Source organism: Furipterus horrens, unplaced genomic scaffold (genome assembly GCF_987537825.1).
Source record: "Furipterus horrens unplaced genomic scaffold, mFurHor1.1.pri manual_scaffold_12, whole genome shotgun sequence".
Lineage (NCBI taxonomy): Eukaryota > Metazoa > Chordata > Mammalia > Chiroptera > Furipteridae > Furipterus > Furipterus horrens.
Genome location: NW_028327182.1, coordinates 51267090 through 51283680, shown reverse-complemented (window position 1 = coordinate 51283680; position 16591 = coordinate 51267090). Strand labels below are relative to the sequence as shown.

At 41.8% G+C, this 16591-nt stretch overlaps 1 protein-coding gene across 1 annotated transcript in view; it reads left to right on the top strand.

The window, feature by feature from the left end:
* Positions 1–1000: 1000 nt before the first annotated feature.
* EBPL (EBP like) overlaps positions 1001–16591 on the top strand; it is a 54445-nt gene continuing 38854 nt past the window's right edge. The window contains exons 1-2 of the mRNA XM_090258208.1: positions 1001–1011; positions 4571–4838. Of these exons, the coding sequence (XP_090114334.1) occupies positions 1001–1011; positions 4571–4838 (279 nt within the window). The remainder of the gene's footprint in view (positions 1012–4570; positions 4839–16591) is intronic.

Sequence of the window (16591 nt, the reverse complement as noted above, 5' to 3'; positions counted from 1 at the left end):
ATTCCAGACCTGTCCAAATACACCTTTCCCTCGGTGTATTTGGCAATACCTGAACGCCAAACAGCCAATCAAGGATACAGTAGTGGTACGGCTCGGACTGCAGAGTCGGGGCCGAGAAAAATTTCTCGGAGATCTCCCCCTTACTCTCGTCCGGTGGCCATCCAGCCTCGACCTCCTTTCCCAACAAACATTGGGGATCTCACTGGGGCCTCCAAATGTTATGGAGCATTAGCGAGCAAAGAGGACACGAGGCAATTTAGAAGTAAATTTATGGCGTTTATTTACCTGGCCAGGGACGGGTCTTCCCACTTTCAGAAGCAGAAGATGGGAGAGCCGCGCCGCCTTACAGACTAAAAGGTTTTTTAAAGGCAACGGAACTATTCCTATGTCCTTGAGGTAACTAGATAACAACAAAAGAAAAAACTACACAGGCGTGAGAAACTACATATATACATATTTTCTAATTTAGAAGGAAATTCAGCTGATAAATACTTGGCCGGACACTATTCTCATGTCCTTGGGGTGGCCAGATAACAGCTAGAGTCAGCTAGCAAAAGGGGGGCTCAAGGTTGCTAGGATATGTGAGTAAAAAATAACTTGCCACTGAGGTAAAACGCAAAAGATGGCAAAGAGTAAAAAATAACCTATTACATAAATGACTGTCAAGTAGGGCAGTTGAAAATACTGGTCTGGAGCTCAGAGGAGAGGGTCAGTCTAGACATTTGAATCCACTGCCTATTTTTGATGATTATTAAAGTGGAGGTGAGGATGAGACTGCCTGGGTTCAGCAATTGGAGTGAGATCAGGCTTTAGGAGTAATTGTGTGCCCACAGAGTTGCAATATTCCATGGGCATGTAGTGGAAGATGGGGTTGCAAAGGAAACAGAAAGTATGGCTAGAGAGGTAGAAAGAAATTCCTGCGTTTTCTCAGAAAACCAAAGGAAAAGAGATTCAGTATTCAGGAATGCTATTGAGATGTCAAGTAGGGTAAGAATAGGGAATGTCCTTCGGGTTAGTGATGCAGAGGTCATTGATTAGAGTGTCTCACTGCAGTAAAGAGGATGGAAACTAAAGTGGGAAGGACTGAACAGCAGGGACAGAATATGAAAACAGTGGATCTAATTAGTTTCTCAGGTTTTTATTTTACTCTGAAGGGGAGGGCAGGGTAGACACTAAAGGGTATTGTGGGGGAGTGGGTAGGGGAAATCCAGTTGAGAAAGATGTTAAATATACAAGAGAGGAGCAATCATTAGTTTTCTAAATTGACAGGATTGGTCATACTCCTTCAGTCATCAGTTATTTAATTGAGCAACTACTGTATTTCAAACTCTGTAAGAGATGTAAGGGACACACTAGTAAACAAGCCAGACACAACCCCTGGCTTTGAGGAGCTTATATTCTAGTGGCAAGAGCCTAGCAATAAATGTATAAGCAAATAAGATAATTTCATCTGCTGTATAAAAAAATTATATCCTATATAACTAGGGGAGAAAGTTACTGAAATTGTATTCAGCCGCAGAAATTGTGTTATAATTATGGTAAAATACATATAACATGAAATTTACCATCTTAACCATTAACTGTATGGTACAGTATGTTAAGTATATTTACATTGTTGTGAACCGACACTCCCAAACTTTTTTATCTTGCAAAACTGAAACCCTATAGCCATTAAACAATTCCCCTCCCCTACCAACCACTGGCAACCACCATTCTATTTTCTGTCTCTAGGAATATGACTGCTTTAGATACCTCATAGAAGTGGAATCACACAGTATTTGTCTTTTTTGTTACTTGCTTGTTTCACTTAGCATAATGTCCTCAAGGTGCTTCCATGTTTTAGCATGTGTCAGAATTTCGTTCCTTTTTATGGCTGAATAATAAATATTCCATTGTATGTAGATACCAAATTTTAAAACAACAAATAATCTTTAGCATAAGTACCCTAGTGATACTTCAGTATAAATATAGATTTTAAAATTAATTCATTTTTCATCTGAAATTCAAATTTATCTGAGCATCCTGTATTTTACCTGGATACTCCAAATTAAAAACACAGGCATAGTTAATAAGGGTTGCAATATTTTAAAACTCTGATTCCTTTCTGTCAGGGTAGCCTTGCTCTGAGAAATCACCTGAAGACTACTGTGGGATCAGGCAACAGGTTTCTTAAGGGAAAAAGGGGAAGGGGGGTGGAGGGGAGAGGAAACCCCTGGACTGACTGGAAGGCCTATAGGGCAAGGGGGATGGGGAGCAAGGGAAGGGTCTTCCTTATGGGCCCCTATGTAAGGGGTAAGGAAACTGGTGACTCCCAAACCAGAAGAAAATAATTAGCATCAAAGGGCAAATGTAATTAGAGGGTCTCTGAGCCAGAGTTAACAGTATTAGCATATTTACAAATCAGAAAAGGGGCATTCCGCAGCTCAGCACAAATGATTCTGAGGACAAAGGATATCTGAGATCAAAATGGGGAAGATAGTCATCACCAAACTCTGGGAAGTGGGAAAATGTAGCTAGACAGCCCAGCAAACAAGATAGAGAAATTTCAAAGAAGAGCTGGAGACAGACCTAAAACCAGATCACTCTGAGTTAATTTTCACCCTCAGTTAATTTAGTTAATCGTGTTAGATTGTAACTCCAGAGTATCCAGCATGGGAAAACAGAAAAGGAGAAGGAGGGGGAGAGGGGAAGGAGGGGGTTTACTCGAGTTAGGATAAAAATGGCCAGCTCAGTTCTGGTGGTACGAACCTTGATTTGGCTTTTAGGCTGTGCCCAGAGCTGCAGATCTGTAAATACACAACTGCCTCAGTTACTGCTTATCAACATATTCAGTAGATCATTTACATCTCATTGCTTCCCCCCCACCCCGCCCTGCAACCTCACACCCCACCACCAGGTTAGTTAACATATCGGGCTAGGTCCATCAGCATATCCTTTGGGATGCCCAGCCAGGACCAGGTTGATTAGCATATAGCAAAAGTCCAGCTGTACATTGTAGCTGCCTCCATGTTCTGACACTGTCTTTCCAATGTTAAGTCTCTAAGTAAGAGCCTAAGAATGGGAGTAGAAGAGATAGTCAAGAGCAAATTTTAAAAGAAGAAAGAAGAAGATGCTAGCAAAAGTAATGAGAAAGATTAATGTTAATGGGATAAAGTGGCACTTCGTTAGAGAAGAGCTATCGTCGTCGGCAGCCGTCCGTCTCGAGAGACGATGGTGTAGACGATGGTGTAGCTTCTTAAGAGTCTATCTGCACCGCCGAGAATGGCTGTGCAGTCCGACTCGGGAGTGACACGGTATCTGTCTCCTCCCGTGTTGAATCGACATCTTGCGATGACGCTGGAGTGTCCTCTCCAGTGAAGCTGAAGCTACAGAGCCTGGGCAGGGTGATATGGAGGGTCTGCTGTTGCCCATGCAGCAGACCCCCCCCCCCCCTCTTCACAGCTGAAGGATCCAAGGGAAAGACGGAGTCGATACAGCTTGGCTTCAGGTGCGCCGCAGGAGTTGCCAGTGTTGACTACAACGTCAAACCGCCTTAGGGACTCCGGCTCCGGATTTTCTGTCGGGGTTTACTCCCTTAGCCTTTCCCCTGAAGAGGTATGCCGCAAGGCAGCGGAGGTTTTTTGGAATCAGAGTTTTCCTTCTCTGATGTGCCCTGACTGGAAGATCGAACCAGCGACACTTAGCTCGCAGGCCGACACTCAATCCACTGAGCCAAACCAGCCAGGGGGAGAGAAGAGCTATAGTTACCCAATAAGACACCAGAGCACAGGATCAAAAAACAAAGGTCTTAGGGACACCCGCTTATGGATTCTGTCCTGGGCCTGTCTGAACCTGTTTTCACATTTGTAAAATAGGAAAACACTGATTTCCTATAGCTGTTGTGACATAAGATGAGATAATAGAGATAAAAGCATCTAGTGCTGAGCTAATTTGACCTATGGTTCCTCTCTCCCATGCTTTCTGCTGCTTTTCTGGTTTTTAAGAAACAAAGTTAGAGCCCTGGCTGATATGGCTAAGTTGGTTGGAGCATCCTCCTGTAAGCCAAAAGGTGTGGGTTTCATCCCCAGTCAGGACATTTACCTAGGTTGCAGGTTCAGTCCCTGGTCAGGGCCAAAAACTGGAAGACAACCAATCGATGTTTCCCTTCTTCTCTCTATAAAAGCAATGATGTCCTGGGGTGAGAATTTAAAAAATTGGATCAGAGTGTACCACTAGGGCTCTCCTGCAAGACCTGTCAGGGCCTAAATAGAACCTTTTGTCCCTAAAATTCTCTATTAGTGAAGTTTCTACCATTTGGACTTCGCTTTGTAGCTTAAGGTTTTGAACCTTGTTAAAAATAAAACTGCAACAAAAAGGTGTGGCCCTGTAACCAATCCTTTGGGTTTGGTCTGCGAGTACATTTGCTCCAGAGAGGTACGACCGAGCTCTGGAGCAGCACCCTTACTTGAGAAAACCTCCAGGCAAGGCTGACTAGTCACCAGGTCAGCTGGGAAAGAAAGCCTCTACCGACCCCTGCCCTGGCCGAGAAGCTCCACCCACCGGGAGTCTAGACCCCGACCCCTGTGAACAGCCCCGCCCCGCCCACTCCACCCAGCGCGCTCCACTGTTTCTCTGTCAGCTCTCCCTTTCCTGTTCGCTGTTTGGGCTGGGCCTCAGAGAGCAGGAAGCACGGATGGGGGGTCCGAGCTGGGGGCGGGGCGGGTGGCTCGCTGCTGCTGTGCGCCTCTCTGCTGGCTGCGGGCTGCATGCTGGGCCTGCGCCAGGGCCGGGGATGGGGGGCGGCGGACCGCGGGGTGCTCGCCTGGCTCTGCTACGACGCCTTGGTGCATTTCGCACTGGTAAGTGCCGTCTCCTCGGGCCCCGCAAACGAGGGCGGACGGCGCCTGTCTTGGGACCCATCACTCCTTCGTCCCAGGGAGTGCCCTGAAAAGGACAGGGACTAGTTGGCGCCCTCACCCCTTGGTTGGGAAGTCTGCAGAGACCCGGGAAATACCGGGAGGCCATGGTACTTGTGGCATTTGGGCCAGATGCCGCACCTTTCCAAGTTACCAAGTCTGTAAAACGGGAGTGCAGCTGCTTCCTTAAGTGGTGCATTAAAAAGAAAATGATGATTTCTGTACCGTGTTATATTCGTTTGATTGCAAACTACTCAAGGCCTTGGCTTACTTGATTTTGTAACTTGCATTAAATGTTGAACTGAAAATAATTGAGAGTTTTTCAGTGCCACAGAGGGCGCAGAGAGAGGTTAGGAGGTGTGCTGCGCAGTCCAAGGGCCTGTACCAAAACGAAAACGTACCGCGTGCCTTAATAGTAATCCCATTTCTTGGGTAACGACTGTGTGCTAGGCACAATACTGTGTTTAAAATTTCGGATCTTTACAACACCCCGTAAACTAGTTATTTTTGCCCCTATTTCACAGAGGAGAAATCAAGCCCTGCAAAGTTAGGTGACTTACCATGCCACACAGTTGGCATGATTCTGAATTTGTTTAGTCAGGCTTTAGGAAATGTGTTCCTAAAAATTCATCTTATTTTATAAATGGCCAGAACGGTTGTATTTAAGAGAATTCTATTAAAATACCCCTTCCCCCATGCACACACTTTTCTCTTAAAGTTGTTTTAATAATGTCAAAATATCAATCTTTGCGAATTTGACCTTGCATAAGTCTAGGCAAACCCGTGGCTAACGTGAAGCCAAAGTCTATAGCAGTGATTTTCAATGAGTGTGGCGCAAAAAATTTTTAAACATGCAATACCTGACTGTTTAGTCAGAGGCAATGATCTTTTCCCTTAGATAATCAAATGAAAAAATGACAACAGCCAAAAGAACAATAGCCTTCCTGTGTGAAGGAATCAAAATTATATCTAATTTTTTTTTTTGTCAGATCGGCAACAAATATATTTTTTGGTGAGCTGCAGAATTTTAGTAATTAGTGTATGCGTTCTATGAGATGAAAAAGTTGAAAATCACTGGTCTATCGTATTGAGAAGTAAAGAGAAAGCAAAGTTTTCAATAATTATCTAGGTCTGTATGTTAGTCAGTTGGATATGTGTACATACAGGATGTTGCTGGAATGATGAAATTTCTTCTTTCCTTATAGTCAACATGTGGAGATAAAAGACAGTGAAAATTTTCCTCAACTCCTTTATTAATATAATTTATTTTTAGGCTGTCATTGGACTCAAGATCTCCCAAAGAATAAGGGCTGTAAAATAGGATGCTGGGCCCACTTAAAAAAGAATTTATTATAATATATTTTAGACATACAAAAAAAGGTATCAATGCCTTGGCCAGGTTGCTTAATTGGTTGGAGCATCACCCCATAAACTGAAAGTTTGCAGGTTCTATTCCTGGTCAGGGCACGTGCTTAAGTTGCAGTTTGATCCCTGTTTGGGGCAAGAGTGGGAGGCAACCAATTCATGTTTCTCTCTCTCTCTCTCTCTCTCTCTCTCTGTCTGTCTCTGTCTCTCTGTCTCTCTCTCCCCACCCTCCCTCCCTTCCCCTCTCTTTATCAAATCAACAATAAAAAATATCCTCTGGTGAGGATTTTTAAAAAATGTATTAAAATACTAAAACATACCCATATAATTACCACCTCACTTAAAATTAAGTCTGCTTTTTAAGCGCAGACGATTACAAGGAACAGCACACACATTTCCAGTTGTGGCACCTCACGGTAGATAGCCCAATGTGTGGAATCATTGCCCCACTCTTCCCCCTCCCTGATCCAAAGGAAATGTCCCATATCCTGCCCCATCTTCTGCCCCAGCTTCAAAATTTTCTACTTTATGGTACAGCGTGCCTTAGTTCTAAAGGACTCATTTTTTTTTCACATATTAGAATAATCAATGACATAACCACTGTGGACCATTTTTATTGCTATTTTATGGTTCTGAAATTGGGATTATCTTACAATTGAGGACACATAATTTAATCAGCTCAAATTAATAGACATTTTTATTTTGCTATTTGCACACAGTGCTTCAACTAGCATCTTTGTACACATATCTTACAGAGTTCAGTAAGGAGGACACTTGAATTAAGCACTTGAGGCCTGCAAGAAAAACGCAGGCCCATATTTTCTTTGGTTGGTAGTTTATTCCCAGAAGACCCAGAAATGTGGCCTGAGCTAAGACTGGGATGTAAAGCCTGGTGGAGAACTGAAACCACAAGTCACCTGTACCCACTAGAACCTGGGCTGTCTCTCCTTACCCCTGTAAACTTCACTTCTCAAATGGTAGAAGATGTTGGGATTCTTGGCCACCATCAAACGCTGAGCTCCCTGTTGTACATTGTTCCAAGACAAGCATTCAGCTCCTTGATGTCCAATTAGAATGTGGTTACCTAGGGCGGCACCACTGGTCTTCAGGTAATTTGGTTAGGCCTAGGGTGAAGGGCAGGATGATTTCCCACCAGTACACTGATAGGAGCCATGACAATATACATAAAGAACCCAATGGTGTAATTCACCATTCTTCAAGATTGCTATGGGCATTTTGTGCACTGGTGCTACATGGGTTATTCCTCACCTGCGACCTGTGTATAGCATTTTAGAGATGGAGGTAGATATGTATTCCTATGTTTGGGAAACATCCTGAAGTCCAGATTGACTAGAGCATAGGGTTTACCTAGGGAATAATTTCAGGGCACAGGATGGTTAAGAGCTGGAATGACAGGTAAGACTTTTAGTTTTATTCTATAGTAGAAAGCCATTGACAAATGTCAGCCAAGGAAGTAGCATGGCCAAAGCAGATCTTTCGAAAGATAATTTGGTTGTGGTGTGTTAAGTCAGAAACTGAAGGGTCTGAGATTTCACTCTTTTTACAAGTTAACAAGTTAGCCTGATTGATTCCCAGAGTCCCACAGGGCAATGCAGGCAGGGCAAGATGGTACCTGCAAATACAATGGGTGCTTTACAGGAGAGGAACTACAAAAGTAGACTCCCATATTATGTGGCTGCTGGTGACATGGTCATACTTATCTCTGGAGAAAGACCTTGGGAATGTAAAATCTTCTCTGGGGAGGAGGGGGCAAGTCCTTTACTTTTATTACCCTGGAATATCTTAGGAGGGAGAGGTCTCTAAACTTACTATTCTGGAATGCTCCTCATATAAATATTCTTAAATTAGTATAAGTGCCTTGCCCAGAGACCCCAGACAATGCAGGAATGGGAGATATTCGTGGAGAATTTTCTCCCAATATGGTGCAGGGTAGATTGGAAAGGCTAGTTAAAAAGGGCAAAAAAGATAAGCTAAAACCAATTGCAGTATTTCAGGGGATGAAAGAGAGCTGTACTAAGGTGTGAAAGTCAAAGTGCAGAGGAAAGCTAAGTATGTGAGACTTCATTGGAAGATTGTATAAGTCAAAATGACCACTTATACATTGGGGGTGGACATGATCTTGGGGTTTAGAATTTAACTGATGTAAATAATGTTGTAACATTAACAAAGATTGGAAACACTGATTTGCTTTGTTGTCATTTAAGTTTTGCTGTTCCTAGAATTTCATATAAATGAAACCATAAAGTATGTAGTCTTTTAGTTAGCATAATTTACTGAATAGTACCCTAATATATGGCTATATCCCAACTTATTTATTTGTTTACCAGTTAATGAACATTTGGGTTGTTTCTAGTTTGTGACTGTTATAAATTGTGCTGCTATGAGTATCTGCTTACAAGTCTTTGTCTGGACATAAGTTTTTATTTATCTTGGGTAAGTGCCTAGGAGTAGGATTCTTTAACTAGATTAGAACTGCCAAACTGTTTTACAAAGTGGCCCTACTATTTTTTATTCCCGTCAACGATACTTGAGGTTCCAATTGCTCCATATTCTCACCGGCACTTACTTTCTCAGTCAGCTCAGGCTGCTATAACAAAAATACCACAGACTGGGTGGCTTAAAAAACACATTTATCTCTCATGTTCTTGAGACTGGTAAGTCCAAGGTGAGGGTGCCAGCATGGTCGAGTTCCGGTGAGAACCCTCTTCCAGGTTACGGAGAGCTGCCTACTTGCTATGTCCTCACAGGTCCAAGAGAGAGCCCTGGTTTCTCTTCCTCTTCTTTGAAAGACACTGATCCCGTTGTGGGGACCTTACCCTCATGACCTCATCTAAACATAATTGCTTCCCATAGGTCCTACTTCTAAATACAATCACAATGAAGAGTAGGGCTTTGACAGGTGCATTTAAGGGACACAAACATTCACTCCATAATACTTAGTAGTGTTTTTTTGTTTGTTTTTTAGAAATAGTTTAAAATTTATTTTTAGAGAGGAAGAGAAACATCGATATGAGAGAGAAACATCAATCAGTTGCCTTTCATACAAGCCCCAGCCAGGGACAGAACCTACAACCCAGGCATGTGCCCTTACTGGGAATGGAACCAGTGTCCTTTCAGTTTGCAGGATGATGCCCAATGGACTGAGCCACACCACAAGGCTTCTTTTCTTTTAGTCATTCTAAAAGATATATATATATAACCAAAACTTGTAATTTCTATTGAAGTTCCATGATGTCTAGTAATGTTAACATTACTAGATGCTCTGTGAGCATCTTTATCACCAGTACTTTGAACTATGCATCTGTTAAGTTGGCTATCTCTTCATCTGTTAGGTTGGCTATCTCCTCATTGCTTAGTTCTCCCACTGGAACCTTGATCTGCTCCCATTTTGGGCTGTACGTCTCTGTCTCTTCATCTTGACAGCTTTTTGTGTTTGTCTCTGTGTCCTAGAGCTGTTGCACCTGTTACTTTGTGAGGGTCAGAGCTTTAGGTATTCATCAGTACTGGTGACCCATTTCACCGTGTTGTGGTGCTGTATGTGGGGGAGGGGTCTGAGAGGGAACAGTGTCACTTGCCCTGTAGTCACCCCTTTTCAGGCACTTCTCCCGCTTACTGTTCTAAACAAGCTGCCTCCATTGAGAGACCGGTAGTTTCTTCCTCCACCCCAACCACCCACTGGTTTTCACAGAAGCAATGAACCGCAAGTTACACAGTCTTTCTGGGGCTGGGATCACTTCCCAGGTTTAAAATGTATGATTATACTTTTTGTTGTGCTACAGTCCCTGTGCCACTGCAGCTGCCAACAGCACAGCTCCCACTAGCCACGCTGCCAAGCACTGCCCCTGCTCTCCCTGCCACTGCACCACACCTCATTTTCTCTGTCCTGGATCCTCCCCTCCTACTTTTCTGGTTGAATTTTTCTTCTTTATTTCTTTGTTGAACTTCATTTAGTTTCAATTTTCTGGATTTTCTGGGTTACTTTAGTTTTGAAGTGGTTGTAAATTCCTTCTTAGTTGTGAGGGAGATGCAGCATGTCTGCCTACGCCTCCATCTTGGCTGGAAGTCCTTCATGCAGAATTTGATACAGATTCGTTGCGCTACTTGCTTGGTCATTTCGAGTGCGAGGGCCACACAGTACACATGCTCACTGAACATTTTCTACTGCCCCCACTGACTAGTACAGTGAAGTTGTCATTGTTCATGAATGTGCATTCCAGTCCATTCTCCTCGGCTACCAGGTTACATCAATGTCAGGCAAACCATTCTTGTTATGTTAACAATGGTTGGATTTTTTCCAGGCAGACCTCATATGCTATTGCCATGGCATCAAAAAATCAAGGCTCAGTAGGCTGAGATTTTGTGAGTCAGATGTGAAAATGTGAATCAGTTTTGACAAAATGTACACACTGGTCTATTCTTATGCCCCTTTATATTCCCATTATTAATAATGAATGTTGCACTATTTTCTCTAGCTCTTCATTAAAACACACTTCAAAAACAAAACAAAAACCTTGCAAATACATTGAAATACACATTTCAGCCTTTACAAATACAAACACAAATTACAAAAGAGGATTGTGTTCTTTTTATTTGTACCAAGATTTTCTTTAATCATTGAAATGAGAAATTGGGCATACTCTATAAAGCAGTCATTGAATTTTAGATAACAGTAGCTCACACAGCTCAAGCATTTTTTAAAATCTGAACTTTAACTTGTAACTGTCTTAAAGTCTATAAAATACATTGTAAAAAGTACATGTCTGGAACACTGTAAGTGAAAACTGAGACTGGTCTTTGTTACTTAATTTTATTGGCCATGATACATTTTAGCTTTCAAGCTGGTTTTGTAAGCAGCTCAATTAGGTATAGTATGATTGTGTTTTAGAGCATCTAATATGAACTTTCCTGTTTTTATTAACTTTATTTTTTAATTGAGATATAATTGCCATTTAACATTATATTAATTTTAGGAGTATAACAATGATTTAATACTCGTATATATTATAAAATGATCACAACAATAAGTCTAGTTAACATCCATTACCACAAATACTTACCAATTTTTTTCTTGTGATAAGAAATTTTAAGATCTACTCTCAACTTTCAAATATACAATACAGTATTAGTAACTGCCTTCACCATGCTATATATTATATCCCCATTTTCTGTTTTTAAACCAAAATTCCTGATACAGAGAACTTTAAACATTGTAAATAAACATTATGGAATTTTCCTCATCATCCTCTGGATTAATAGTAGAAAAAAAAGGGATAAAATATTTTAAATATTTATAGCCACATAATAATGTTTACAGTAGTCCTTCTCTGTATCACGGTTCACTTATCATGACCTCACTGTATCACGGGGTTTTTAAAAATATTATATTTAATTATTTATCGCGGATTTTTCGCTATATCATGGGATTTTGCAGTGCTGTATATGTATGTTGTTAAAGTTACGTAGGTTTAAGAGTGTAGAAGAAATGTAAGGTTTCTACTTCACAGCGGGGGTCTAGAACATAATACCTGAGATAAGTGAGGGAGTACTGTACATGAAAAAATTCTTGCCCTGGCTGCTGTGGCTCAGTGGATTGAGCGTTGGCCTGAGAGCCAAGTATTGCTGGTTCGATTCCCAGTCATGGCACATGACTAGGTTGCACGTCAGGTCCCCAGTTGGGGGAACGAGTGAGAGGCAACCACACAGTGATGTTTCTCTCCGTCTCTTTCTCCTTTCCCCTCTCTCTAAAAGTAAATAAACAAACAAACAAATAAATAAAATGGAGTTTCACAGTGCTGTTAAAAAAAAAATTCTTGAAGGCTACCATGGAACTCAACAGTGGTATCTCTAGAGAACGAGATTAGTCAGGAGGAAAAGAGACTTTTACCTTTCACTTTATACCTTTTTGTATAGTTTTCTTAACCTTTTTTAAGTATATTTTATTGATTATGCTATTACAGTTGTCTCAGTTTTTCCCCCTTTGCCCCCCTCTTCTCAGTATCCCCTATCCCTCCAGCAACACCCACCCCTCTGTAGTTCATGTGCATGGGTCATGCATGTAAGTTCTTTGCCTTCACCCTTCCCTACACTATTCTTAACATTCATCTCTTTATTTTGTTCTATCAATTGTGCCTTTTTTTAAAGTGTGTTTTATTGATTATGTTGTTACAGTAGTTTCAATTTTTCTCTCCTTTGCTCCCCTCTGCCCAGTACCCTCCTACCCCCAGCAATCCCACCCCCATTAGTTCATGTCCATGGGTCGTGCATATAAGTTCTTTGGCTTCACCCTTTCCTGTATTATTCTTGACTTCCCCCTGTCTATTTTGTAGCAACCAATTATGCTTCTTAGTCCCTGCACCATTTACCCACTTCTCCTCCTCCTCGCTCCCAGCTGATAACCCTCCAAATGATCCGCATACCTATGATTCTGTTCCTATTCTGGTTTGCTTACTTGGATTTTGTTTTTATTTTTTTAGATTCAGTTGTTGATAGTTGTTAGTTTGATGTCATTTTAGTGTTCATAGTTTTGATCTTCTTTGACATTTCATATAATAATAGCTTGGTGATGATGAACTCCTTTAGCTTCACCTTGTCTGCATCTGCCCTTCCATTCCAAATGATAGCTTTGCTGGATATAGTAATCTTGTTGCAGGTTGCCTTTCATCATGTTGATTGTCAGTCCCTTCCTGCCTGCAAAGTGTTCTCTGAGAAATCAGCTGCTAGTCCTATAGGCAACCCCCTGTAGGCTACTCTCTGCCTCTCTCTTGCTGCCCCCAGGACTCTCTCTTTATTTTTCACCTTTGGCATCTCAATCGTGATGCATCCTGGCATGGTCCCCTCTGGGTCCAGCTCGTCCGGGAGCCTCCATGCTTCTCGAACCTGTATTTCCATCTCCTTCACACAATTTGGGAAATTTTCCTCATTTTCTTCAATTCTTGCTTCTTCATTCTGCACTGGTTGACTGTTTTTTTCTTCCTCATGTCCAAAATCATTGATCTCAACCCTGGTTTTCTTCCCTTCACCATTGGTTTTGTGTGGATTTTCCTTCATTTCACTTATCATAGCCTTCACTTCTCTTATGCATTTGCTGTACTCAAGCATATCTGTCAAGCCTGTGAGCATCTTTATCACCAGTGTTTAGAATTCTGCATCTGTTAGGTTGTGTGTCTCCTCATTTGTTAGGTTGGCTACCTCCTCATGGCTTTGTTCTCCCACTGGAACTGTGATCGGTTGCCCCTTTTGGACCATACTTCTCTGTCTCCTCATCATGACAAGCTTCTGTGTTTGTTTGCCTCCCCGTCCCAGGTAGAGCTGTCGCTCCTGTTACATTGTAAGGAGCGGAGCTTTAGGGATTCGTCAGTACAGGGCAACCTGTTTCACCACTTTGTGGCGATGTATGTAGGGGAGGGGTCTGAGAGGGAACAATGCTGCCTGCCCAGCACTCGCCCCTTTTCCAGACACCTCTCCCACTTCTGCACTGGACTGGCACCCCTCTAGCTGCTGCCCTGGTTGTTGTTCCCAGAGTGGGAGGGTCTGTGGATGTTCTAGGTCCGTGGGAGTCCTTTAAACAAGCAGACTCTGCTGAGAGACCGGCAGTTTCTGCCTCCACCCCAGTCCCCACTGGTCTGCACAGTCAGAAGCAATGAAGCTTGATTTTCCCTGATGCTGGGACTGTGAGCTGCAAGGTCCAGTGAGGAGCTGGGAACGCTCCCCAGGCGTCCCTCCTGACTTTTTAAAACGTGTGACTGTGCTTTCCTCCGGCCTGCCTCTTCCGCCACTGCTGCTGCCACCACACCGCGTCCTCTCTGCCCCTCCTACCTGTCTGGATGAGTATTTCTTCTTTATATCTTGGTTTGTTGGACTTCCATGCAGTTTGATTTTCTGGAACTTCTTGTTGTTTCTAGTTTTGAGGTAGTTGTATTCCTTCTTAGTTGTTGAGGGAGATGCAGCGTGTCTTTCTACGCCTCCATCTTGGCTGGAAGTCATGTCAATTATGCTTCTTGATCCCTGCACCATTACCCCTTTTCTCCCCCTTCCCTCTCCCAGGTGATAACCCTCCAAATGATCCCCATACCTATGGATCTGTTCCTGTTCTGGTTGTTTGCTTAGTTTTTATTTTTATTTTTTAGGTTCAATTGTTGATCATTGTGAGTTTGTTGTCATTTTAATGTTCATAGTTTTATCTTTTTTTTTTCTAAAGTAAGTCCCTTTAACATTTTGTATAATAAGGGCTTGGTGATGATGAACTCCTTTAGTTTTATCTTGTCTGGGAAGCACTTTATCTGCCCTTACATTCTAAATGATAGCTTTGCTGGGTAGAGTAATCTTGGTTGTAGGTCCTTGCTTTTCATCACTTTGAATACTTCTTTCCAGTCCCTTTTTGTCTGCAAAGTTTCTTTTGAGAAAACACCTGACAGTCTAATAGGAACCCTTTATAGGTAACTCTGCTTTTAACTCTTTGAGTGCCAATGTCACTGTGAGTGATGCTGACAAATATTCCCAAAAGTGCCAGCGTCGCTCCCAGCGACTCTTTTTTCGAGGGCTATAAATGTAAATAACAATGGAATAATTCATATTTTATGTTTTGTTCTCTTTTTTGTACCTCAGGTTATATATTGATATAATTTTTTCTCATGTTGATCCAAATTTTGAATTACGCATGGCATTCAAAGGGTTAAGGTTCTCTCTATCTTTTGCATTTGGCATTTTATTTTATTTATTTATTTATTTATTTTATTTTTTGGTTTTTCAATTATAGTTGTCCCATTTTTCCCCCATTGCTCCCCCCACCCAGCCCATCCCTTCTCCCACAATTATATCCCTCCCTGTTGTCCATGTCCATGAGTCATTTATACACGTTCCTTGATTAGACCCTTCCCTTACTTATCCCCCTTCTCCCTCCTCCCTCCCCCCTACTGACTACTATTCTACTCTTTGTCCTATTTAGTTTGTTTGTTTGTGTTGCTCCTTAGTTTCTTGTATTAGGTGATATCATATGGTATTTTGCTTTCTTTGCCTGGCTTATTTCTCTAAGCTTAAATCTCTCTAGTTCCATCCATGTTGTTGCAAATGGCAGGAGTTCCTTCTTTCTTTCTGCTACATAGTATTCCATTGTGTAAATGTACCACAGTTTTTTGATCCACTCATCTATAGATGGGCACTTAGGCTGTTTCCAGCATTTAGCTATTGTAAACAGGGCTGCTCTGAACATAGGGGTGCATAAGTTTTTGTGAATTAGTGTTTTAGGATTTTTCGGGTATAATCCTGGCAGTGGAATCACTGGTTCAAAAGGCAGTTCCATTTTTAGTTTTTTGAGGTAATTCCATATTGTTTTCCATAGTGGCTGCACTAGTCTGCATTCCCACCAACAGTGCAGTAGGGTTCCTGTTTCTCCACATCCTCGCCAGCATTTGTTGTTTGTTGATTTGTTGATGATGGCCATTCTGACAGGTGTAAGGTGGTATCTCATTGCGGTTTTATTTGCATCTCTCTGATGGCTAGTGATGTTGAGCATTTTTTCATGTGCCTATGGACCTTCTGTATGTCCTCTTCGGAGAACTGTTTTTTCAGGTCCTTTGCCCATTTTTTAGTTGGGTTGTTTGTTTTCTTGATGTTGAGTCATATCAGCTCTTTATATATTTTGGAGATCAGTCCCCTGTCTGTGATATCATTGGCAAATATGTTTTTCCAAATGGTTGGTTTCCTTTTCATCTTGCTGATGTTTTCTTTTGCTGAGCAGAAACTCTTTAGTTTGATGTAGTCCCATTTGTTTTATTTCTTTATTTCTCTTGCCTTAGGAGATGTATCTGTGAAGATATTGTTACGTGGGATATCTGAAAGTTTCATGCCTATGTTTTTCTCTACGACTTTTATGGTGTCACGGCTTACATTTAAGTCTTTAGTCCATCTTGAGTTTATTCTTGTGTGTGGTGTAAGTTGGTGGTTTAGTTTCATTTTTTTACACGTCCTTGTCCAGTTCTCCCAGCACCATTTGTTAAAGAGGCTCTTCTCCATTTTATGTTCCTTCCTCCTTTATCAAATATTAGTTGACCATAGAGGCCTGGGTTCATTTCTGGGCTCTCTATTCTGTTCCACTGATCTATATGCCTGTTCTTATGCCAGTACCAGACTGTTTTGATCACAGTGGCTTTGTAGTATTGTTTGATGTCTGGTATTGTGATTCCTCCTGCTGTGTTCTTCTGTCTCAAGATTGCTTTTGCTATTCGGGGTCTTTTTTGTTTCCATATGAATTTATGGAGTATTTGTTCTAGGTCTGTGAAATATGTCATTGGTATTTTAATAGGGATTGCATT